General features: G+C 40.6%; 1 protein-coding gene across 1 annotated transcript; it reads left to right on the top strand.

Annotated features, from left to right (window-relative positions):
- Window positions 1-2,850: 2,850 nt before the first annotated feature.
- FGF3 (fibroblast growth factor 3) lies at window positions 2,851-21,408 on the top strand. Its single transcript, XM_039361443.1, has 3 exons — window positions 2,851-3,127; window positions 8,558-8,661; window positions 20,887-21,408. The coding sequence occupies exons 1-3, from the start codon at window positions 2,851-2,853 to the stop codon at window positions 21,217-21,219; spliced, it is 714 nt and encodes a 237-aa protein (XP_039217377.1). The 3' UTR covers window positions 21,220-21,408.
- The last annotated feature ends 3,208 nt before the right edge of the window (window positions 21,409-24,616 follow it).

Raw genomic sequence — 24,616 nt, 5'->3', positions numbered from 1 at the left:
GAGACGGGATCCCTATATTTAAAGATGGGAGGGGGCGGGGGAGGAGGAGGAGGGGGAAGAGGGGGTGTGTGTGTTTAGACAATGCCTTTTGAATGCGCTTTCCCAACCTTTCAAAAACGTTCGTGATAGTGCCCCTGCTAGCGCTGGTAACCAGATACGGCTGCTATCCGTTTTACATCCCAGTTGTTCTGAGGAAGAAAGAAGATATTTGTTGGTGTTTCTCTCTGTGTGTTGTGCTTGTCCGAGCCAGTTTTTGAACCAGTGGGAAAGACGTATATATATATTTTAATGTTGTTAACTTTAGGTAGGATTACACACCAATACGTGCGTGTATATATACATCTTTCCATAATAAAAATATTTTTAAAAAACGTTAAACCAAGTGCTTATCAAACTGGCCACTTCCATAACATCAAAATTTCAGTGAAATATTGTGTGTGTGTGTGTGTGTGTGTGAGAGAGAGAGAGAGAGAGAGAGAGAGAGAGAGAGAGGGAGGGAGGGAGGGAGGGAGAGAGAGAGGGAGGGAGAGAGGGAGAGAGAGAGAATATGGGAGGGGGGACACGGAGAATGAATATATATGTATTGCCTGGACTTTTATGTTTAAATTTTGCATTTGGATTATTTTTGCTTGGTCTAGGAAGCAAACAAGGTTTTTAAGGCTCCCTCCTCCTAACCCCCAGCATGCACTCTCTTTATATGTACACAGTACTTTAATGTCTTGAATGTCCTTAATTTTAATATAGGTATGCATATATTTTAAGACACCACTATGTCTTTATATGTACACAGTACTTTAATATCTTGAATGTCCTTAATTTTAACATAGGTATGCATATATTTTAAGACATCCCTATGTCTTTATATGTACACAGTACTTTAATATTTTGAATGTCCTTAATTTTAACATAGGTATGCATATATTTTAAGACATCCCTATGTCTTTATATGCACACAGTACTTTAATGTCTTGAATGTCCTTAATTTTAATATAGGTATTCATATATTTTAAGACACCACTATGTCTTTATATGTACACAATACTTTAATATCTTGAATGTCCTTAATTTTAACATAGGTATGCATATATTTTAAGACATCCCTGTGTCTTTATATGTACACAGTACTTTAATGTCTTGAATGTCCTTAATTTTAATATAGGTATGCATATATTTTAAGACATCACTAGTAGAGAAAACTAAATTGGCTGAGCAAGTCATCCAACCCCTCAAGTGTTTATAATAGACATCTACTTCAAAGTATTTAGCGTATCTTTCTAGTTAAATTATAGCATTAGGAGTTCAGCCACATTTTTGAATATGTTGGGACAAATACCAATTAGGGTTTATTGGGAGAACATTGGTTAAGAATCAATTGTTATTGTTCAAGATTCGGCGTATTAATGGCTTAAAACCATAATTTTCTTTTGAGATTTGTATGAAGGGTTTAAGTGCTGACAAGCAAACCTTAAAGAGATTATTTTACAGTGAGTTAGGTAAAAGGCTGAAAGATTAAATCGAATGTAACATCAACATCCATCTAATTATAGCTGTGTAATTTTTGCAAATGTATGTGTATGTATATGTGTATGTATATATGTGTGTGTTTCCCTAGCAAAATGAAAAAAAAAAAAAGTGGCTAAAGTTGTAGAGCTTGAAGTATTTTCTTCCTGCGTTCAAGATAAAAGGAAACGGTTTAAATCACCCAAAGCGACTTCTGTCTGTGTGAAGTCTCCAAGTGTGGGTGTTTGGTGGTTTTGTTTTTCTATCCGCCTCCCGAGATGGCAGACAAAACCTCTTTCTTATGCTTCCTTTTCGTTTCAAAAGTATATTTTTAAAAGCTCCTTGTACATCACTCATCCACATCACTCATCCGACACACTGGGCGAGCTGGGAAGGGGAGCAGGTCACGTCCCCTTCTTGAAGGTATCTAACATCGGGGACGCCTCTGATCTTTGGGTCTGGAGGCGGTGTTTGTTTCGTTTGTCTTAGGAACGGTCCAAGGAAGAGGAAACAAACCGACCCCTGGGTTGCTGCAGTGTGTGTGTGTGGGGGGGGCTGAACGGGGGTAAGTGGGCGAGAGGGATATCTGCCACGGACCATCCCTTGGCACACGTGGGCGCGCGTTTGCGCGTGAACCGACGAAGTGCAAAGGCGTCCAGATCAACAGAGGGATTTTCTTCCCCCCCCCCCCGCAACTCGGCTGCAGAGCAATTATTTGGTACCGAACGCCTTTGCTCTTTACGCACTGTCGAAATTTCCCCTTCGTCTCTCTGGGGAATTTAGGTGCCCTCTCCCCGCCCCCCGTTGCCCGCCCCCCCAGTTTCCTCTCCTTCCCCTCTCTCCTTCTTCTCGCCCCCTCTCTCTTCTCTCTCCTCTCTTTCTTCTCTCCCTCCCTCCCCCTCTTCTCTCTCTCTCTCTCTCTCTCTCATTCAAGAGTCCTTGAGACCGGTACCCTGGCCGCAGCTTCTCCTCCTACCAATTCTAAGAGTCGAGACTTCCTCGGCATCTTTCAATTCACTCAGATCTAAAGCAGATTTGGGTCTTTAGGTTGGGTGGGGGGGGAGGGAGGGAAAAAGGAGGAGGAGGAGGAGGAAGAGGAGGGGGAACCAAATCGACGCTGATTGAAACAAATAAACAAACAAACAGCCCCCCCCCCTCCTCCCGCATGTCCCCCGCGCTCCCAGCGAAAGCCGCAGCCACCAAGGACGAGTAGCCCAGTCGTCCCGAGGGGATCCGGTGCGCCCTGTGCCACTCCGTCGGGCTGCCTCCTTTCCAGCTCAGACCTCTTGAATGGCTCCGGCGGGGCCGTCCTCCGCTCCAAGCTGAGCGCCGCCTCGGCCATCATGCACCATGGTGACCACCTGGCTCGTCCTGCTGAGTCTTTTGCAGGCGCCGGGCTTCCTCGGGCTGGCGGCTGCCGAGCTGCCCTCGCCGGCTCCCGCCTGTGTCCGGGAAGGGCAGGCGTGCGACCCGCGCTGGCGCAGAGATGCCGGCGGGCGCGGCGGCGTTTACGAGCATCTCGGCGGAGCGCCCCGGCGCAGGAAGCTCTACTGCGCCACTAAGTACCACCTTCAGATCCACGCCAGCGGCAAAATCAACGGCACCTTGGAGAAGAACAGCGTTTTCAGTGAGTACCCCGGGAGGGCTTCTCTCCCGTCCCCTGCCCGCTAAGTCTTAGCCCCCTTTGCTCTCGCTCCGAGCGTTGAACCGAAGACCCCGGGGCGCTTGGTGGGGCCCAGGCAGCGGCGTTTCTGTCCTCCTCCGATGCCTGGGCTGAAGTGCCGTTCGTTTATTTCATATATACGTATATATATATATATATTTGTTGTTGTTAATTGCGAAGTCGTGTCCGACCCATCGCGACCCCATGGACAACGTTCCTCCAGGTCTTCCTGTCCTCTACCATCTTCTGGAGTCCATTTAAGTTCACACCTACTGCTTCAGTGACTCCATCCAGCCATCTCATTCTCTGTCGTCCCCTTCTTCTATTGCCCTCCATCTTTCCCAGCATTAGGCCCTTCTCCAGTGAGTCATATATATATATAAATCGTCGCCTGTCTGTTCAGGGGCGCTCAAGGCGCTTTGCAGCTCTCCCGTAAGAAGTTCGCGTCGCAGGCGGTCGTTGGATTAACTTTGTAGGAAAGTCTATTCGGGCCCGGAGTAAGGCAAAGCGGCTCAGGTTTACCGCTTGAGAGACGGTGCCAGCCAAGACCGCGACTTAGCCTAAAGCCAGACTGAAGCCACGACGAACATTCAGAGCCTGCCCGATCCATACCAAAGGCGATCTCTAGGCAAGGTGTAGTTAGCCTGGATGATTTAACCAGAGACAATGCGTTTTGCAGCCAGGAAGTTTTAGTGAGGCTGGGAGAGAAAAATTCCCAGGGTTTCAATTCCGCTTGAGCGTACTGGGGAGAAACAACTGGGAAAGAAATTCTTGGAATAAAGGAACAAATAGAAAACCCCAAATCCAGCAAATATGTTCCCCTCAGGAAATTTAGAATAGTTCAGACGTTAGCCTTCTTGGTACCCACTGAAGGCAAAAAGATCAAGAGAATGTGTGTCAGGATAATCAGACCTCCAGATTGACCTTGCCAGGCAGTCAGGAACCTCCCAAACATGACAGTCAAGTCAAGAGAGGCTTGTCCTAACAGCAGAGAAGGTTGCTGTCTTCAAACTATTTAACACTGTTTCTTATTTCTGGAGCAACTAAAAAAGCTTCTAAGTTACAAGGTTGTTTGTGATTTCTCCTGTTGCCTCACCAATGAAGCAGACCCAGGCTGTTAGGAGCACGGTATACACCAGAGACTTGAAATAACACAGTTTTGCTTGAAAGAGAGTCTTAGAATTTATACTGCTTACCCCCAAAGTCTCAACTATTGTAGAATACCCTGGGAAAGAGTTGGTTTCATTCACAACTATGTCTGAGATTGTAGGTCTTGGTAGCTTTTGAACTATCTTCCTCTATTTCTACTTCTCGCTTGGTATGTAGTGACTATTTTGTGGAAACGTAGGAGCTAAGGTAAAATAGTCCTTGAGGAATGTAGGTATGGAAGAAAGAATTTTTCACTGAATCACAATTTTGACTAGTCTGGTAACACCGAACATCTTGGACCCGATCTCACAATCAACATGGAAATATTATCTGGAGAGGATCCGGTTGAGATAGGCTAGGCTGGTTTGTTGAGGAGAAAAGAAGCTTCTCTCTTGCTTTGGATGAGGAGAATAGAGGGTTAGAAACCATGTTGTGTAACCAGTTTATGTTGTGCACACAGATCCCAGGCTATTCCTTCAGATGCTTGGCTAGAATGCTTGAAGCAGAAAGAAAAAGATTTTCAGGTCTTCTTGAAATAGAACATTGTTCAGTTTGCAGAAGTGGCAAGTAGAGTTCTTGTGGTAAGCCTTTTTCCCCTTTTTGTCCCCGCTCTTAGAAATCTTTGCATTGTACCTCTGCTTTTTGCCTGCTATCCTTTCCCTCTCTCTCTCTAAGGATACAGTTCTGCAGTTGGGAGCCTCAGGTTAAAAAAAAACAACAACCCCCAAAACCTTAAACTCTGGAATTTGCAAAAGACAAGGATAAGTGAGTGGCTGTCACTTGGTTTCTCTGTCCGGAAGGTGTGATTTCCCATGGCTCTTAAAGTCTCTTTAGATCCTCTCTTCCCTTTACGACACAAAGCTGGATACTGGGGGGTGGAGGAGTCAGAGTAACTATCCCAAAAGATGTGTAAATAACACATCAGGATGACTTTCACACTTCAGTCTGTTCATCTCATCCTGGTGTTTGGCTTTCTGTTCCCTCCTTTCCTCCAATTAATCTTGTTCTGTTTGTCTTGGCAAAGTTTGGGTATTTAGGGCAGAGGAAATTATGCCCTGTTTAAGGAAATAGCACTTACCAGCGACAAACCAGTTGTAGAAAACCCTCTTCTCCTTTGCAAGGTAGACAGGGCATTCGGAAATTGGACTGATTGCACACATCGTTCATCTCTTGGCAGCCAAGAATACCTGGTATATATGTATGACAGGCACGGAGGCAGATCTTTCTATCATTTCTAGCAGATCTTCTTATGTACATGTTCACCTCTCAGTTGAAGTATCACTGAGAGCATGATCGAGCCAAAGTTTTAAAACAACAATTGCTACTAATTAAAACCAATTGGAATAGAAAGTGTTTAATGTTTCTGTAGCTCTTCTAAATGATGGAATATAAGGATCTGAACACACATCCAGCTTTTAAGTAGAGGTTACCTTTAAGCTAAACAAAGATGCTGTGAGAGGAGAAAATAATACAGCTTTCTACGGTTGACTTTGTAAAAAGCATCCTTGTATCCCTCTGGGACAGATCTAAACAGAAATGACTGACAATGAATGAAAGAAAGCATTTCCCCCAAACATTTCAGTAGGCCAAATCTCATGTGCATATAGGATTCTCTGTTATATTCTGTTGATATATGCAAGCTGCATTTCAGAATGCACTGCAGAAAAGGGCGCCCTTGAAAGGGAATGTGAAAGTTTTAACTTCAGCCTTTAAGACAGTGTTTCTCAACCTTGACAATTTTAAGGCATGTGGACTTCAACTCCCAGAATTCCACAGCCAGCAATGCTGGCTGTGGAATTCTGGGAGTTGAAGTCCACATACCTTAAAATTGTCAAGGTTGAGAAACACTGCTTTAAGATGTACTGTAGAATAGCTAAATCTTCATTTGGACACTTCAACTTGATCCGTAAGAAAAGGATCTCGTTTGCTCAACGTTTTCAGTTACAGAGATGAAGAAGGAGAGATTAGGAGCTATCTTTGGATCTTCTGAATCTATGGCCTCGTGGATAATTTCACAAATGTAAGCATCAGTGACTGCAGTCTTCTTAAGTGGAGCTTACATATCTGAAAGAACCCTATTGGCTCAAACAATAGCTCTATTAACACTTTAAACATAATAAGTTTAAATGTTGGTAGTCTACATCTATGGCTTAAAATCCAGAAACTGACAGCTGGCAGTCAGTTTTTACCATGAGTGTCCATCTTTTCTGCAGTTCTTTGTATAAAAATATTCCAGGTATACTGTAGATAGGAACATTTTTTCATTTCTTGATGTAACATTGTGTAAACATAGGTGTGCACAATGATGTCTGAATTTGAGGCTGTCTTTCTATCTCTGATACTACTCTATTGCCATAATTTCTGCCAACAGTTATGCCAGTAGCAGAAATACAATTTATATTAAATCCCAATCAGTATAATTTGAAGAAGAGAGTTGTATCCTGAGAGTTGTATGGACATATGTGCTGTGGCCAAGTCATGTTTAAAGTATTAACAGACTTTCAAAGCTTCAGGATTTAAAATGTTGAGTACATGGGACAGTATCAGTGAAAGTGAATTCCTGAAACAGCTGGCGGCATAATTTGAAATGTAAATAATAAATCTCTTCATGTATCATTTCTATACTATTATTTTTTTCTCAAATGTTTGATTATTCCACATAAAATTAAAGATTCTCTCCTCAAGAAATGCCTATAAATGTAATATATAAATGTGAACAGGTATGTAAAAACATGTATCTTTTGACTTTTTTGAAATGACTTTTTATTATGTAGTGTTCTGTGGCCTTAGAATGACACACACATACTCTCTCTGTCTCTGTCTCTCTTCATGTCACCGTGTGTGATATTATTATCAACCCAAATTAATCCTCTGCACAGTATAAGCATTTTCATGAAAAGTTATGGACCATGGTGTCCTGTGCTGGTTCAGTGCCAGATACATATTTCTCAAATTCCAAGTCTAAGACAGAGAGAAACAGGGAGACAATCCAACTTCCATTCCTAAAGGAAGAAATAGAACTAATTAACACTAGTTCTTCTATGTATGAGTGTGACATGTATGTGTGGGGACATAGGTGTGTGTAAGCATGAGCACTAGTTGGAGAACAAGGATTGCCTGTATCTCTATAAATGCTGTACATGCAGACTTTTTTTTGCTATTCATTATAATGTTTAGAACAGTCCTTTGATAAATAATACGTGCAATCTCTCTTGGTTCTTTCATGGGTGAAAAAAGTTCCTTTCTCTGAATTGGAGGCAGACAGCCACTTTGTCCTTTCCCCAAGGATACACTGTTTTCCAACTGACTAACCCCCTTCATTGTCCAAGCTCTTAGATGTGGCAGCCTCTTGTCTTCCTCCATTTTTGCCCTCCAGAAACCTCAACAAGGGTATTGTCCCCAAATGGGCAGCTTTGTGGTTTGTTTCAATAAGTCAAGCACTCCTGGACTCCTAAGAAAGGCATTAAAGGGGATTTAAAGTTTTTATAGACATATAGGATTAGGTGAACCTCTAGTTCAATGTCAGAGCCTTTCTTCTTCTTCTTCTTTTTTTGAAACAGTTCAGTCTCAATCAAATAGCTGTGGATTTACTAGTAAGGGTTTGTTTCTAACAATTCCCGTCTTATCGTCTAGAGTGTTGTCATTTTCAATCATCCGGATTTGATTATGAATGTAGGAGTAAATGCTGGTATGTTGTGCGGTGGTGTTATTAAGCATAATGATTTCCACATGGAAGTAACATTTAAGATAGTTTAATATTACTAGCTTAAGAGTCAAGGGGGAAAAAAACCCTGGGTCCAAATTCCTGCTCAGTTCAAGTGTCAGCCAATAGTACATTATTTTCATTTTTTTTCTTGTATTAAAATGGGAAGATGTTTCAACTCTATTGGAGAGACAGTGGGAATAAAAGGGATTTAAAGTACTTTGCATAAAGAAATGCCAATTCTGAAGATTTTGGTTAGGATTCAAAATGTTGGTCTAATGATACTCAGAAGGCTAGGCTGCCTTATCATTTGAATGGTGGGGAATGTTTTACAAAATAAACAAAAACTTAGAATATGAAACAAAAATAGTCCAATGAAATCCAGTGGGCTCATTTCTGAGTAAAGGTATAGGATTTCCCTCTGATTTCTTTGACATGTAGTATTTCAAGTTTCTAAAATGTGTAAAATAACAACAATGCTAATATAAAACAAAATCATACATATGTGAACCATCTGAATAGATCTTATATTTTCCTTTTAGGTATTCTGGAAATAACTGCAGTGGACATTGGGATTGTTGCTATCAAAGGCTGTTTTTCAGGCAGATACCTGGCCATGAACAAAAGAGGCCGACTTTATGCTTCAGTAAGTACTATTTAAAACAGAGGCATCTTAACTATTGCAAGCCAGCTGAAGCATCCTCCACTAGAGTGCCCATCTTTTTCAATGGGGATTTAAAGTCCATTGTAATCAAAAGGGCAGAAATACTGGGTGCCTATGGAGGAACATTTGTAAAGAACAAAAATATGTGCTTTGGTTTTATTTGGGGGATTAAGCAGCCAATACCCAGAATCCCTTAGTTGAAACATGATTGCAAGCATGAGGCACACTCATCTACTTTTCATGCGTGCAGCAGGTTAGGAATTCAAATAAACCTACTTACGCATTAAAAACAAAACATTTATGATTGGGGACCTCTGGTTTAGGGACCGTAAACAACTGATTTCGGGTAAGGAGATCAGTAAAGAATTGTAGAACTGATGAAGTGACAAGGATGCTTTTTTTTTAAAAAAAGAGGAGCGGAAACTCTGCATAGGAGTCCCATTTGCAAAAAAAGTTTTTAGAACACATAAAGCTGGGATCTAAAGGCAGAGATGTGGATCCAAAGGCACTTACAGGTTGAATGAATGTGTCAATCATTCTGCAAATCCCTGGGTTTCAAAGATATTGCGGTGAAGGCACATTGGAACAAACTGGGAATCTACTCTTTAATATTCCATAATAGGATTAATATAGCATATTATTTCACTGAGCCAGTGGTAGGATTCAAATATGTGAACAATCGGTTCTCTGTGTGGATGCCGCTTCCAGAAGTCCATTCTGGGCCTGGGCAACAATAAATTAGCTACCAGTTCTGCCAAAGTGGTGTGAACTGGCTGAATCTCACCACTGAACTGAGCCTTCATACAAGTGGAAGAGAAGCATTTTTTGTCATAAACCTTGCACAATTTGTGCCTTGGATATTCATTTGTTTTCTCTCTTTTCCTCCCTATCTTAAAAAAAACCCCTCCAAAACATAGGAACAATAGCATCAGTTAAGGTGACTAAGAGAAATTATTATTTATTTATTTACTGTGTAGACTTATATTCTGCCTTGCTTAGCACAGCACTAGAATATATTTATCCTTCCACTTGACCCTGGCACCAGATAGTTTTCCTTTCCAGGTGAGATGTTGAAACTGATGGATGAGCTAGTTAAAGCCATCATCAATCAGTTACTGGAGATCAAATCAAAGTAGTGAAATAATATCCATTTAATATCTATTTAAATACTGTTACCCCCAAATCCACACAATCTTAACAGAAAATAGCTCTTAGAAGCATGTTGTGAATAAGCCACAGGAGCTCTCTAAATAGTTAATAAGAAATAAAAAAAAATCCATTCATTTTCTTTTTTCTTTTTTAAAAAAAGTGGAAATTAAGAGTCACCACTTCTATAAAGAAGATAAAGAATTCTATTCTATAAAGAATTCTATTTAAGCATTAAAAGTTGTAGAAATGAGGCATATGTCCTTGGCTGAGATATTCAGGAGCCATTACCAGATAAAAATGTTAAAGCATTTTTTAAGCTCAGAAAAATGAGATAGCACTTGGAAGCAACCCATGCAGAAGCCTCCCTAATTCACTTAAGTATAAGGAGGAGAAAGAGGTAAGTACAATCAGACTTTTATGATTCTATTATTACAAGTGGTCCTTGCTTAGTGACTGCCTTGTTTAGTGACTGTTCAAAGTTATGACTATTGGGAAAAACAGCTTTGTGACCAATCCTGGCATTTATGGCCATTGCACCGTCTGCGGTCATGTGATTGCCATTTGGGCACTTTGCAACCAGTATGCATTTATGACTGCTGTCAGAATGGGACAATTTGGTGTGGCCAGCTCGGTGTGGCCAGCTTGGCGTGGCCAACTCGCCACTGCTAAGTCATCACAGGACAATTCAACGTGGACAATTTGTCACAGTAACAAGTGGGAAGCCAGAGGGAGAACTGGGTGGGCAGAGCAGCAGCAACAGTGGGGGCTTCCCATTTTCCCATACCCCCACTGCCACTGTTGCCATGGGGCATTCATTAGCAGTGGTGGTGTTCAGGCTGTTCAATGGCAGTGCTGGTGGGCATGGTGGGAAGATGGCAGAGGCTGGGTGCAACCCATTTGATACATACACCATCACCACTGCTGCCGCAGGCCATTTGTTGGTGGTAGCGGTGGGCAGGGTGAGTGGCAGAGAGGTAGCGGAGGCAGGTGCATTCCATTTTCACACACCCCCACCACTGTCGCCACTGCATCAAATTCCCGTTTGGCATGGCAGCAGTGACAGTGTGGTATGTGAAAATGGGAAGCCCCCAGCCACTGCTGCTACTCTGCACTCTGCCCACTTGCTCACTCGCCTATCTACCAGGCTCTCCCTTTGTGGGGAGACCCTGGCCACCACCACTCTGCACTCTGCCCACTCACTAACCACTTGGGTCTCCCTCTGGCTGTCCCTACCAAGTTTTCCCTGTGGTGAATTGGCCATATTGAGTTGTCCTAAAACAACTTGGCAGTGGTGATTTGGCAGAGGTGACTTGGTGGTTGTGCCAAGCTGGCCACTCTGAGCTGGCTGCACTGAGTTGTCCTAGATCTGATTGTTGCAGCCTCCTGCAGTCACATGTTTGCCATTTGCAAGCTTCACAACAGACAGTAAGCATTAAGGGATAACATGCAAGAGAAATTGCAAGTCACAATCATATGATGTCTTGCTTAAGGCATCATATTAAACAAATTGTGGTGATTTGTTTAATGGCAGAAGTAGGTGTGCTGTCATAAGTCTGGTACAGTCATGTGATTTTCTACTTAGCAACCACATGCTCAGTGATGGAATTGTCAGTTCCAATTGTGGTTGGTAAGTGGAGGATTATTTATATATCTCAATCTCAAAGTTTTAGCCTTCCTGTGGAGTTAAACTTTCTGGTCTGGTCTGCTTAGTAGGACTGACAAAATTTCTGGTGAAGAAATATCTTACATGACACCCAAATGATGCTCACTGAGCATTGGAATCAGGGAAGGTGGGAGGCTGGGTGTCAATTCCTGTCTCTCTGTATAATTTATAGTTTTCCAGCTTTTGTGACAAAAGAATTCTGGGCTAAAATTTTATTTAGGAGCAATAAAGTGTTCCAGTCCCAGGAGGAAATCATGATTTATTTTCATACACAGGAGTAATTTGTGAAATTACAGGGAATGGTCTCACAAACCTAGCATTCCGTTACTTAGAGGATTGTGTGGAGGGGAGGAATCTGTGAGAAAACCAGATGCTATGCCCAACAGCCATGGAGGGAGCTGCTGGATGGTGATGATCAGCAGAATGTTCTGGAAGCCTTGACTTGATCCTTAAGACATTGAGTGGTTTGAAGTTCTGGGAAAGAATGAATGGCCTATGGAATGGAAAGGGTTGAGAAGTGTGTGGTAGTTAATATGGACGATAGCTGTATCACAAATACAGCTGTATAAGTGGCTTCAATCAGCAACATTTGAGTGGAAGCACGAACTGAACTATAATAAGCAAATTCAGCCATAGGTAAAAGTCAAGCCAGTTGTCTCAGTGATGTATACAACAACCACAAAGATATTGTTTTAATGTGGTATTTGTTATTTTCATTTTACCACTGTGGAGGATAGTTTCAATTCTGATATAGTTGAAATAAAAAAGTATGGTTGAATCTAAGACTTTTTCAGAAATAAGATTATTCTTATGGTTTCAGAAAACCTGAAGACATCTAAGGAATGGAGAATGGACACAACATGGAATAAAATAAGCTGTTTAGAGAAGTGATCAAATAACACCAAAATAACATCAAAACCATGGTAGATAAATTATAAAATCTATGTCTATGGAGATTCTCAATCATCCAGGTCATGGTTGTCTCAAACGTGTTTTTTCAAGAGGCAACTGGACTTTCTTGCTTTTCTCTGAAGATGTTTCACTTCTCATCCAAGATGCTTCTTCAGCTCTGATTGGATGGTGGGGAATGGAAAGATTTATATTCCTTGCAGTCAGTTGGTCATTTGTATTCTTTTAGAGAATCATTGAGGCCACTTGGAGGTTTATCTGTGTCCTTGGGGTCACCTGATAAGTGCAAACGGGTGTGGTGCCTTCTTATAACTGCTGAAAGGACTATATTGTAGGCTGGAGAGTATCTTCCCCCGCTGTTGAGAGAGGGCTGTTCAATTTTGGTATAGACCCCTCTTTCAAACCAGTGGTCCTCTGTCCAAAATGCTTATTTTGCTGTCTTCAAAAGAATGGCCTTTATCTTTTAAATGTGAATGGACTGCTGAATCTTGTCCGGATGGGTTTGTTCTCCTATGTTCTCCTATAACAGTGATGGCGAACCTTTTAGAGACTGAGTGCCCAAACTGCAACCCAAAATCCACTTATATATCGCCGGGTGCTGGGTGGGCGTGGCCCGCTGGGTGGGTTGGCCCACTACGGTGGTCATGGCAGATGGGTGGGTGTGGCCAGCTTGATGTGGCGAGAGATGCCTGGGGGGGCCGGCCAGGATTGGGGGAGATCCAGGAGATCTCTGGTGGGTGGAGTGGTGGGCAGGAGGCTTGTCCTGTGGGATGAGGTGAGGCAAGACAAGGCAGGGTGGGGCGGGGGTGCCATTGTCGCAGGGCAAGGCGAGACGGGCCAGGGCGGCTGCTGCCTGACACCATCGGCCCCCGCACACAGAGGCCAGCAAGTGCATGGGTGCTGGGATGCATCCGTCTACGTGGGGCCTCAGCGGGCAGCTGGTTGAAGAGGATGGCTGCCATCTCTGGGGCATGGCACACGTGCCCACAGAAAGGCTCTGAGTGCCACCTCTGGCACGCGTGCCATAGGTTCGCCACCACTGTCCTATAAAATCCAAGGAAATGCTTTTCCAGGGTCCTTGAAAAGAGGGAAGTAGAAGCAACTGTCCATTCAGAACCTACAATTATGGTGTAACAGTTTTCCTATTCCCAAGAAAAATGGAGGAGAGAGATCAGGGCTTCTGCTGAAGGTCATCTGTCTGAGTGTGCATATGTGGTCCTGTTCTTACTGTGTATGGAACTGATAAGTCAAGGAAAGAATTTCCATTTTTCCCCAATAGTTTTGGAAAACAAGCCAAATCTATGGCAAACATTGGCAAAGAACTAAACAGAATGGCTTTTATTTTACTTGGATTCATCTTAATTCCTTCCAAAGAAATAATAGCCCAAACAGTCCAGTAATGATAGCTCAAAGAAACAATTAACTAGCTTAGTATAGGGTCTCTAACAAGAAAAATATTGAAGAATAGCTTGATCAACATAGAGAGTGATCCTGCAAGTAAATCAACAAACACTTCAGATACATGACTAGAAAAAAATCATGAAAAAATATTTGATAAGTTGCATGAAGACCAATAGAGTAGTATCCAACTAAGAAAAGCATTACTATTCAAACATCCGATAATAAGAATCTAAGGCAGTTAAATATTCTTTTATGCAAATCACATTCTGAGTTCCCCAAGATCCAGTCTGGTAATAATTAATGTCTTATGCAGTCATTCCAAGAGTTTGGAAATTGGGGCTGGGGGGGGGGAATAGTGATCGACAAAGGTAATAATAGATTATAGGCAGGGAGCTAGCGTTCTTAATAATAAAAGAACATTTGTGAGGAAGGAGAAGTGGATTAAACCCTTCTATAAATTCTCATCAATGTGTACTTTTACATAGATCAATTCTGGACACTTGGGACATCACAGAAAATGTGTGCTCCAGGAAGATAGTTGAAAGTGCAGTCACAATATTGACCTGGCACAGAGTTTGTATGCTTTCTCCTTTCTACACTCTTCAGCATCTGCATGTTTGTCAAGCAAGCAAGAAAGAAGCCTCTAATGTGGGATGGTCAGCCATGGGGAAGTTGAAGGTTGTGAGCCATGCATGCCGATGAATCAAAACCAATCTTTTCTCCATTTCAGTGAATGTGTGGATTTGGTGTATGAAGCCATTCAATTTCTGAGCCTATTGAAAAAGGTACTAGATTTCTCTGTCTAGTTGTGTCTGACTTTAGGGCACAGTGCTCATCTCCATTTCTTGGCCGAAGAAGCCAGCAGTGTCCAAAGAAGCTTCTGTAGTCATGTGGCCAGCATGACTATATGCCAAAGCATATGGAAAATGTAATAGGGATGCTAAACAAAATCAGAGGGACTCCTGATGATCCCTATTGTGAGAGTGAGGGAAGGCTGATCTTGCTATCAGATATCTTTTTGACACAGTACATGCAATCCCCCCACACATCAATAGGCATGACATATGCAGATACAGAGGCACAGATATAAAAGTCTTCCTGTTAGTACGAAAAAAGCATCCCCTTCACTTAAACAGAAGAGACTTTGGTGGTGCAGTGGTTAACTCGATCCACAGCCTGGAGTTAGATTGTTGTGAGCAATGTGGCTACTTTAATTATTTTGTGCTGAGAGGCCTTACTCTTTCACAAGTTCATTTGGAAGACAGGGTTACAGCTTTGCCCGCGTAAAACCTACTCTGAAAATAAGTCCTAGCTTGATTTTTGTGGGTGGGCCTAATATAAGCCCTTTCCCCCCAACTAAGCCCTAGTTTTGGGACGAGGCACTCACCTAAAAATCAAGTTAGGGTGGGGTGGGTTTGTGGAGCTGCCCCACACGCCCTGCACCCACAACTTGCAGCTAGACCTCTCCTTGCCGGCCCACTTCTTCTGTGGCATCCCCAGTCCTACATTTTGCAGTGAGGCCTTTCCGGAAGGCCTCTGCAGCCAAGAACCAAGCTGTGGATTCAATCCATAGCTCAGTTCTGCAAGGCTGAATCCATAGCTCGGTTCTTGGCTACGGAAGCCTTTGATTGCAAAATGCAGGCTGGGGAATGAAGCTGCTCCTTTGGCCACAGAAGTGGGCTGACTAGGTGAGGCTGTCGATGCCAGAGGTGAGTGGAAAAGATACACAAACACACCTAATATAAGACCTGGTGCCTCTTTTGGAGGCAAAAAAATAAAAATAAAAAAATAAGACCTGGTGTTATTTTCGGGGAAACACGGTAGTAGTATTAAACTAGATAACTTCCCTACTGCTATGAATAGTCGGAACCATCAGAACCATCAATCAAAACACTCAGCTGTCTGAGGAAAGGAATTTAGATTCTCCTCATTGTTAGCTAAATTAAAATTGTTGATAGTAGCTGTACTGAGAATGGAAGAAAAAGAGAACTGGGAGCATTAGCATATGGTAGAAGAAAAGACCTCAGGAAGCATAAGTGAAGAAGGTCACCATGTCTAATTCCAGATCAGTAAAAGCTCTCTGATAACTGAATTACACAAAGCTCTCCATTCCAGATCAATATTAGCCCATTCAGTGAGACGTCTAAAATAAGTCCAGCATAAATTGTGGCAATGATGATGATATTATATCATCATCATTGCCAAGTCGAGTCTAACTCTTGGTGATTTAATGGACCAGGTCTGTCCACATGTTCTGATCTTGCACTATTTTTTTGAGTTTTTCTATGCTCTGCTGATGTCAGCTTTGATTATGTCATGTCCATAGCATTTAGACTTACATATTGCCCCATAGTGTTCTTTGACAGACTGGTTTTCTTTTACTGGTTAACTCTTGGTTAACTCTTCCAAACATAATTGATTTCTCCAGTGAATTACCCCTTGTGATAGTAAGTGAGACACAGTTTCATGATTTTTGCCTTCTAGTGATATATCTGGTGTTATGTGCTCCAGTACTTGCCTGTTAGTCACTTTTGCTGTCCAAGGAATATGCAGGAACTTCTCCTGTACCATAGCTCAAAATAGTCAATCTTCTTCCTGCCTTGCTTTTTTAAGCTCCAACTTTCACAGCCATAGGGAACACAATAGAGTGGACTAACCTACATTTGGTTCCTAACCTGATGGCCTTGCCTTTCCATATTTGACTCATATTCATCATTGCTGAGTGATCTAATGCAATCCGATGTTTTATTTCTGTGTTGCATTTACCTCTTTGAGCTATCTGTGATCTTAGTGAATTTTCCCACACATTTTATCTCTTCACTGTCAATTTCTATTTCCTTGTAGTGGTCATCAGCTTGGTCTTTTTGATATTCAGGAAGAGGCCAAAATTGTCACTTTCTTCCTTGATTTTCTTTATCAGATGTTCCAGGCCTTTTTGGTTTGGATGTATCATCAGCATATTGAAGATTGTTGATGTTTTTTCCACCAATCTTTACCCCAATTTGATTCTTCAAAATCTAGCTTTCTCATGATCATTTTGGCACACAGATTAAATAAAAAAGAGGAGAGGATGCAACCTTGTCACACTCTACCCTAAACCAATTGGTATCTCCATATGGTGTTTGCACAGTGGCTTTCTGATTTGTGTACGCCAACTTGACCAGATGTGCTGGTACCCCCAGGTCTTGTAGGGCTCTCCTTAGCTTCTCACGATTAACACAATCGCTTTCTCATAGTTGATGAAGCACATGTAAATAATGTTCACAAGATGTTTCCATGATCCAGTGCAGCTTTGCAATATGGTTGCAGGTGCCATGACCTCTTCAAAAGCTAGCTTGGACATCTGGTAATTCTCTTTCATTTCAATGCTGGACATTGTTGTACAATTTTAAGCAGAACCTTGCTGATATGAGGGATAAGAGGAATTGTGCGATAATTGGATCTTTAGAATCACTCTTTTTCGGCAGTGGAATTAACACTAAACGTTTCCAATCCTGTGACCATATGTTTTGATTTCCCAGATTTTCTGGTATAGGTCCCTGATGACTCTGGGCGGTACAGATCTTAATAATTCTGCATGGATAACGAGGGTAATGAAAAGTAATATTGTGGTGATTAAAAAAAGGATAAATCCCAAAAAACCCAGTAGCTGCACAAACTCACTTTGTAACTTTGCTGCTTCTAAGTCCAATCTACCTTGCAGGCATAATGGTAAGAGGCAGCACTTGACCTCCTGAAGGAAAGTCAGGATATAAATCTAATAGATAGATAGATAGATAGATAGATAGATAGATAGATAGATAGATAGATAGATAAGCAAGCCACCCAAAATCAGCTTATAGGGGAAATGGGTGGCATAAAAAGTTAATAAATAATAAAATAATAATAATAAATTGTTTATGATGTATCACGGCAACCATTGTTTTAACAGGGAGACCTTGGCATATATATTGAAAGTCCTAAAACAATATATTTGGGGGAGATTACAACACTAGTTTGAGGTCTACTTAGCACAATTAAAAAACTGTTGGGGAAATATGACGGGGTACATCAACACATTTTTAGTTAATCTGAAGTATCCAGTGTAGAAATACATTGCTTAAATCTCAGAGAAGACTAGACTCTTGCTTGGAATCCTCATAGATCCCGTCTTCCTGATATCATACCACATCACATCACAAATAGTAAAATAAATAATAAATAACTGTAGGGGAAATTATGTTAGCTGCTTGTCTAAACGTGGTCTGTGTTAATAGTTTACTTATGCAGTCTACTTATGCACTTTCAAGCATGAGATTTGCAGCCTTGATTTTACAGGCAAATTTACTCCATCTGCTGGGCTGATTGAGAATTCCCTACAACTTTTTTTTTTTAAAATACATCAATCCAGAATAGTAGCAATTATATTTAGAAATGTAGATAATTTAGAACCGCAAAATAATGAAATATGTGGGGACTGGAAAGTAAATGAAGAAATGCATCTATGAGAATTGGCATAAAGAGAGGTTCATAGATAGCTCGCATCTAGATTTTAAGTACTTAACTGAATACTGCTGACATCATTGGTTTTAAGGGAATGGAAGCAAAGCTAACAGTGTGTTAGTTTGTTTACAATATCCAATACTTTGTTAGTTTATTTACATATATTCAATATTAGAACTTTATTTTACTTTTGCTAAATAATGCAGTGTTTTATTTCATCTCCGAAATGAAGGCTGGAAATTAGAATACATGGAATTTCCAACAAATCTCCAGGATACCAGTTTAAAGAAAAGTAAAGTAAACTATCAGCAATATAGGAAAAAATATTGTCACAATATATAACTAGGGATTACCCAATCATTTTTTTAAAAAAAATACTTTATTTAGGAGATGGGTAAAGGGCCCACTAATTTTTCTTGCCAATAAAAATCACCTGTTTCAACAAATTATAGTAATAGAATATGTAATTAATTTTTGAAAATATAGTTATGGGCCATTTCTATCACAGTTATAGATTGTCGTAGGAAAAGAGGATGATCTGGAGCCCTTTCAATCATGGTTCAGGCCTAGGTATGAGACAAAGAGAGTATTAGTTGCTCTAAGGGATGGCTATTGGTGAGAGATGGATGGGAGTTGTGTACTGCTCTGGTCTTACCAGCCTTCTCAGCAACCTTCAGTACCACTGACCACCATATCCTTCTGGACTTCCTGCAAGTATTCAGTACTGGGGGCACTATTTTGCAAATGTTCTATTACTTCCTTAATAGTGGTTTGGTTGATGCTGATGGTAGAGACTGAGCCAGTGGCCTCTCCTTTGCCTCATGGCTTAGTTCTTTTTCCCGTAAGAACTACTTACTGGACAGAACAACTATCTGAAGCCACTCGGAGAGGTCACTAATCAGTTTGGGGTGTGGTATCATTTATTATGCTACCCTGGGGCAAGACTGGAGATGCTGGTGATATCTTGTCCCAGTGACCGGGTCTGGATGGGACAAAATAGGCTAAATTTGAACTAAATTTGACTGAGTTGCTGTTTATATATTGTGGCTCTCTGTCAACCTCTAGTGTTGCTTCTGAAGGAGCAAGACAATGATTTAGGGTTCTTTCTGGATTCATGGCTACTGCTGATTAGGCAGGTAGTGGCCAGGGGCCTTGGCCAATGGCAATTGGTTTACTTGTTGCAATGCAACCTGAAGTGGGAGCTACATTTCCCTGAAGTGCAACAGTGAAGAGGGATCTACAATAATTCATGCCCTGTTCACCATCCACTTTAGATTACTGTAATGTACTATAGTTGGGGAATGAGACAACTTGCCTTGGCCAACTCACCATGGCCAACTTGTCATGGGACAACTCACTGCAGAACTGTATCAACAAATAAAGTTAATTAATTTTGATGAAACTGTGGCCAATAATGATAAAATAAATTCAAACACATTCCAAAGAAATTCAACCCAGAAATACAAGAGTTACAATAACTTTGCTGAAAACGTAGACACTAATGATAAAAGTAACTGAATGAGATGATTAATACAGCATTGAATTATCCAATGGCAAGTTGTCCTTCAGCGAGTTGGCCACAGTGAATTGTCCTAGACCCCATTAGGGCTGTCTCAGAAGACTATCTGAAAAGAACAATTAGTTCAAATGCAGTGGCCACCTATTAGGTGGTACACATCACAAGGAATGAATTATACCTGTGTTTTGAGTCCTCCATAAGCTTCCAGTACCCTCTCAGCTGCAGTTCAAAATGCTGATTTTGACCAATATGTTTTGGCATCAAATTATTTTTAAGACTACATTCTCCAATTGTAATAGCGCAGTTCATTCAGTTATCCTTGGAGAACCAATTGGTGGGCTCTCACTTCTGTGAAGTAAGCAGGGTGTGGGAGAGTTGAAGCATGAAGAGTGTTCCTTTTCATTGGCAGAGCCTATTTGCTAGTACAGCCTTCCAGGTGAGATTAGTTCCATGGTTGGTTGTTTTGGAAGAGGTTGAAAACAGCTCTTCAAAGATATTTTGTGGGTTTAGTAGTTACAGTCTGAGCTTCTATCTGTGTTCATTTGGTTTTTCTTATGGGATTGTTTGTTTATAGGTGTTTATATTCTGGAAATTATGCTATGTATATTTGTCTGTTAACCACCAGAGGTTCTAGTAAATCATGGTGGTTTACAAGTCAAATATGGGTTACAGGGGTAAGAGAAATGTAGTGTGCCAGAGTGGTATTTCCTGGTAGCATCAGACAGAGGCTTCTACTTTTCATTCTCTGTTTGGTGGTGCTCATATAAAGCTGGGAAAAGTATGATCAATCACAGGATCAATCAAGAATAGATTGTAATAACTTTTTCGCTTTTATCATCTCATTGTCACTGTCACCATTTCATAGAGAAAGGCAGGAAGGTAAAGGCTGGCGTTCTTTGTTTTGTCTGATATATAAGAACAGGAGATGTCATTGGATATCAAATCTCCTTTATAAATAAAGGGAAGTCGCTTTTGTGTTAGATCTAACTGAAAGTTTTCATAAGAACAAATGCAATGAGCTTTGTATCTTGCAGTTGTTAGTGCCACTTTTTGAAAGTGATGGTTTGTGTCCTTGTTTTTCCAGGAAACCTACAATGCAGAATGTGAGTTTGTGGAAAGGATTCATGAGTTGGGCTATAATACCTATGCATCCCGCTTGTATCGAACTGTGCCCAATGGCGCTGGCAGCAAACGCAAAGCCAGCGCAGAGAGACTCTGGTATGTCTCCATCAATGGGAAAGGACGACCCAGGAGGAGCTTCAAAACCCGTAGGACCCAGAAATCGTCTCTCTTTTTGCCTAGGGTGTTGGATAACAAAGACCATGACATGGTCCGACTATTCCATACAAATGCTAAGTACAGAGAAAGCCTATTGAAGCCAATAAATAAGAACCAGAGAAGAAGGAGAGGACACTAGTAAGCATTCTGCAAGTGGGGAAAATATGATGGATCCAAAGATGAAAAAAGCTACTATTCCATGGATATTGTTGGCTAAACCATGTTGACTCAGTAACAAATGATTCCATGTACACACACACACGCTAATAGATGATTTAGATGTGTATCCAATTGCTAAGGATAATAAATTAAAGCATGCTTGCATGTATGTTATCATGATGAAATAATGAGTTTGAGTATTCCTTGTCAGTTTCTTAATTTTTTTTATGCCGTGGGAGCATTTCAGCCTAGTCCATAATAGGTCTGTCACTTTACTCTAATAAGCTTTTAATTAATTATATTTATGCAAAAGCTGCTTGTGAGAAAACAGTTATGTTAGAGGAAAAAAACCCTTTCTCTTCATCAAAACAGACTAGATGCTCTAGTGAGATGTTTGCCCTTTGTATTTTTTCATTTATTAAAAATAATTACTTTAAAATATGTTGCCCAGTTAACTTGGGAATCCCTTTTAACTAAGTAATTTTTAAGTAATTACACATATCTTATTAATTAAAGGTTACACCCTTAGGTGAAAATATTACATGTTCTTTTCTTTCCCAATTATAAACAATTAGATGAAGATCTGTTTTATTATATATATATATTTTCTTTTTCATTTCTTTTCTTCATTTTACTGAACAGCAAGGTATCATATACCATATATTACTCTTTATGCTAATATAAGATGTTAAGTGGAGGAGGTTTTTGAAATTGCAAGAGACAGTTGCCAAGATCTTGAGTACTTTTTAAAAGGATGTTTTGCTTGACCAAAATTTGTACATAGATTTTCCTTAATTAAGAAAGTATAGAAAACATTTTTTCAAAACATGTCGACTTCAACAGAACAAGTAAACAAAATAACTAAATACACTGAGTTAATTTCAGATTTTGTTTCTCCTGATAATAATAATAAAGTTGGAAGGGACCTTGGAGGTCATCGAGTCCAACCCCTGCTCAGGCAGGAACCCTATACCATTTCAGACAAATGGCTGTCCAGTCTCTTCTTAAAAACTTCCAGTGTTGGAGCATTCACCGCTTCTGGAGGCAGGTTGTTCCATTGGTTAATTGTTCTAACTGTCAGGAAGTTTCTCCTTAGTTCTAAGTTGCTTCTCTCCTTGATCAGTTTCCATCCGTTGCTTCTCATCCTGCCTTCAGGCGCCTTGGAGAATAGCTTGACTCCCTCTTCTTTGTGGCAGCCCCTGAGATATTGGAACACTGCTATCATGTCCCCCCTCATCCTTCTCTTCACTAAACTAGACATACCCAATTCCAGCAGCCGTTCCTTATATGCATTAGCCTCCAGTCCCCTAATCATCTTTGTTCCTCTTCTCTGTACTCTTTCTAGAGTCTCAGCATCTTTTTTACATCGTGGTGACCAAAACTGGATGCAGTATTCCAAGAGTGGCCTTACCAAGGCATTGTAAAGTGGTATTAATACTTCACGTGATCTTGATTCTATCCCTCTGTTAATACAGCTCAGCACTGTGTTGGCTTTTTTGGCAGTTTTGCTACCACTTTCTGGAAATATATGGAAATTATTCTGATGGAAGAAGAAGAGATATTAACACAAATAATCTCTATGGCCCTTTCCATAGCTGGTCTACACATTTTTTCAAATCCTACTTGTAATACATGTAGATATTTTTAATATGGGATTGTATGTGGAATGAAAGCAAATGCAACATTAGTTTCTGTGAGTTTTTCTTTTGTATTATTGAACCATTCATTAGAAACAATCTGCTATAGTATCTTTTATGAAAGTTTTCTTTCCTCCATAGCACCATTTAAAGTGTTTTGGGGCTTCAGGTATCTAGTTATTAGGTTATGATTACTTTTTCAGGAAATTAATTTATTTGACATATTAAATACATACAAATAATGTTGAAATCCTCTGAATTATCAACATTGGTTAGATTGTTCATGCTGTCTTCATGTAAAAATTGCTAAAATAATGCATGTAGGTAGTATTACTAAGAAGCAGCTGTGACAATAATTTTCAATAATATCAATGACAAATATTTTGTTTAATTTCTAAACTAATGCTGATAATATACTTAACAGTGTAAAGACCTACCAGTTTTATAGATGCCTCAACTATTCTCCACAGAACTGTTGCAAAAGATTTCTGGCATTAGATGGGGGGGGGGGTTTAAGGAAAGAGCCTATCCCTAAAGTGAAAAAAAAAATGTAGCCCAGCTAATGCCACAAAATACATTGGTCATTTCATATAAGGCAGAGATTTTTTTCCATGCATACTCCATGGGAAGTATGAACCAATGGCAAGAAGCAGGATTGTGACACAGTACCTTTTCAACTAGATTGCTGTCTTCCCCCGTGGTAAAACTTGTTCTCTTGCCAGCAGTAAACTAAGATTCAGTTGCCAATCTAGTTGTCTTCTCTACATCTGGATGTATATGGGAAGAAGGAATTTTCTGTTTTGCTTCAGGAACTAAAGTATCTTTTCTTAACCCAGGGAACATGGTGCTGATGACATATCCACATGTATTTGGCATAGAGAAACATCTAGGAAACATAGCTCTTGGCTGGAGATCTGGATCATCTGAATAGTTTGTTTCAATACAACCTGGAGTACTATCAGGATACCACAATTGAAAACAACACTGATAAATTTTCAATTCAGTTCAAAATGATAGTGATAAATTTGAGCTACAGTCCATGCTCGCTGATCATTGTCCTGCTTTGAACTGAGTTGATGCTAATAATAATTCAGAGTCATAGTGAACTATATAGTTATATATAAAACCTAAAAATTAAAAAAAAACACACACATCAAGTTCTTTTAAAAAGAAATCAGTAGGAAGACAGATTGGGTGAGTGAGACGGGCGGTTTTTAAATCTGTTTAATAAAAACGTTTTTAATACTAAGATATAAATATTTTCTCCCACTATGTTTGGGGCAAGCTGCCTTTCTGGAAAGACCAGAATACATCGTTGTGGTTTGCCTGTGCATGCAAAGCCTGATTCCTGTCACATGTGTGCTGAGTTTTTTTCTGTGCCTGGACAAGTAAGAAAATGTGAATTTTTGGCTTAGTTGTAACGTGTGATAATTTAACCATCTATTCATATGAACTGGACCAAACTGGGTAGATAACACCACTAGCTAAATGGCAAATGATTATAGAGCTGTGGTGGTGCAGTGGTTAGAATGCAGTATTGCAGCCTAACTCAATGCTCACTGCAGGAGTTCAATCCTAATCGGGCTCAAGGTTGACTTAGCTTTCCATCCTTCCAAGGTCGGTAAAATGGGGATCTAGATCAGGGGTGTCAAACTGCCGGCCTGCAAGCTGGGCGTTTCACGAGGAAACTGCGCCCACCCCATTGCCGGCAATGGGGGAAAAGTTCCGATATGTCACGTG

This window comes from Crotalus tigris, unplaced genomic scaffold (assembly GCF_016545835.1).
Source record: "Crotalus tigris isolate CLP2741 ecotype Arizona unplaced genomic scaffold, ASM1654583v1 scf7180000019267.1258330, whole genome shotgun sequence".
Taxonomy (NCBI): Eukaryota; Metazoa; Chordata; class Lepidosauria; order Squamata; family Viperidae; genus Crotalus; species Crotalus tigris.
The sequence above is the reverse complement of the archived record's forward strand: the minus strand, read 5'-3'. Positions and strand labels throughout refer to the sequence as shown.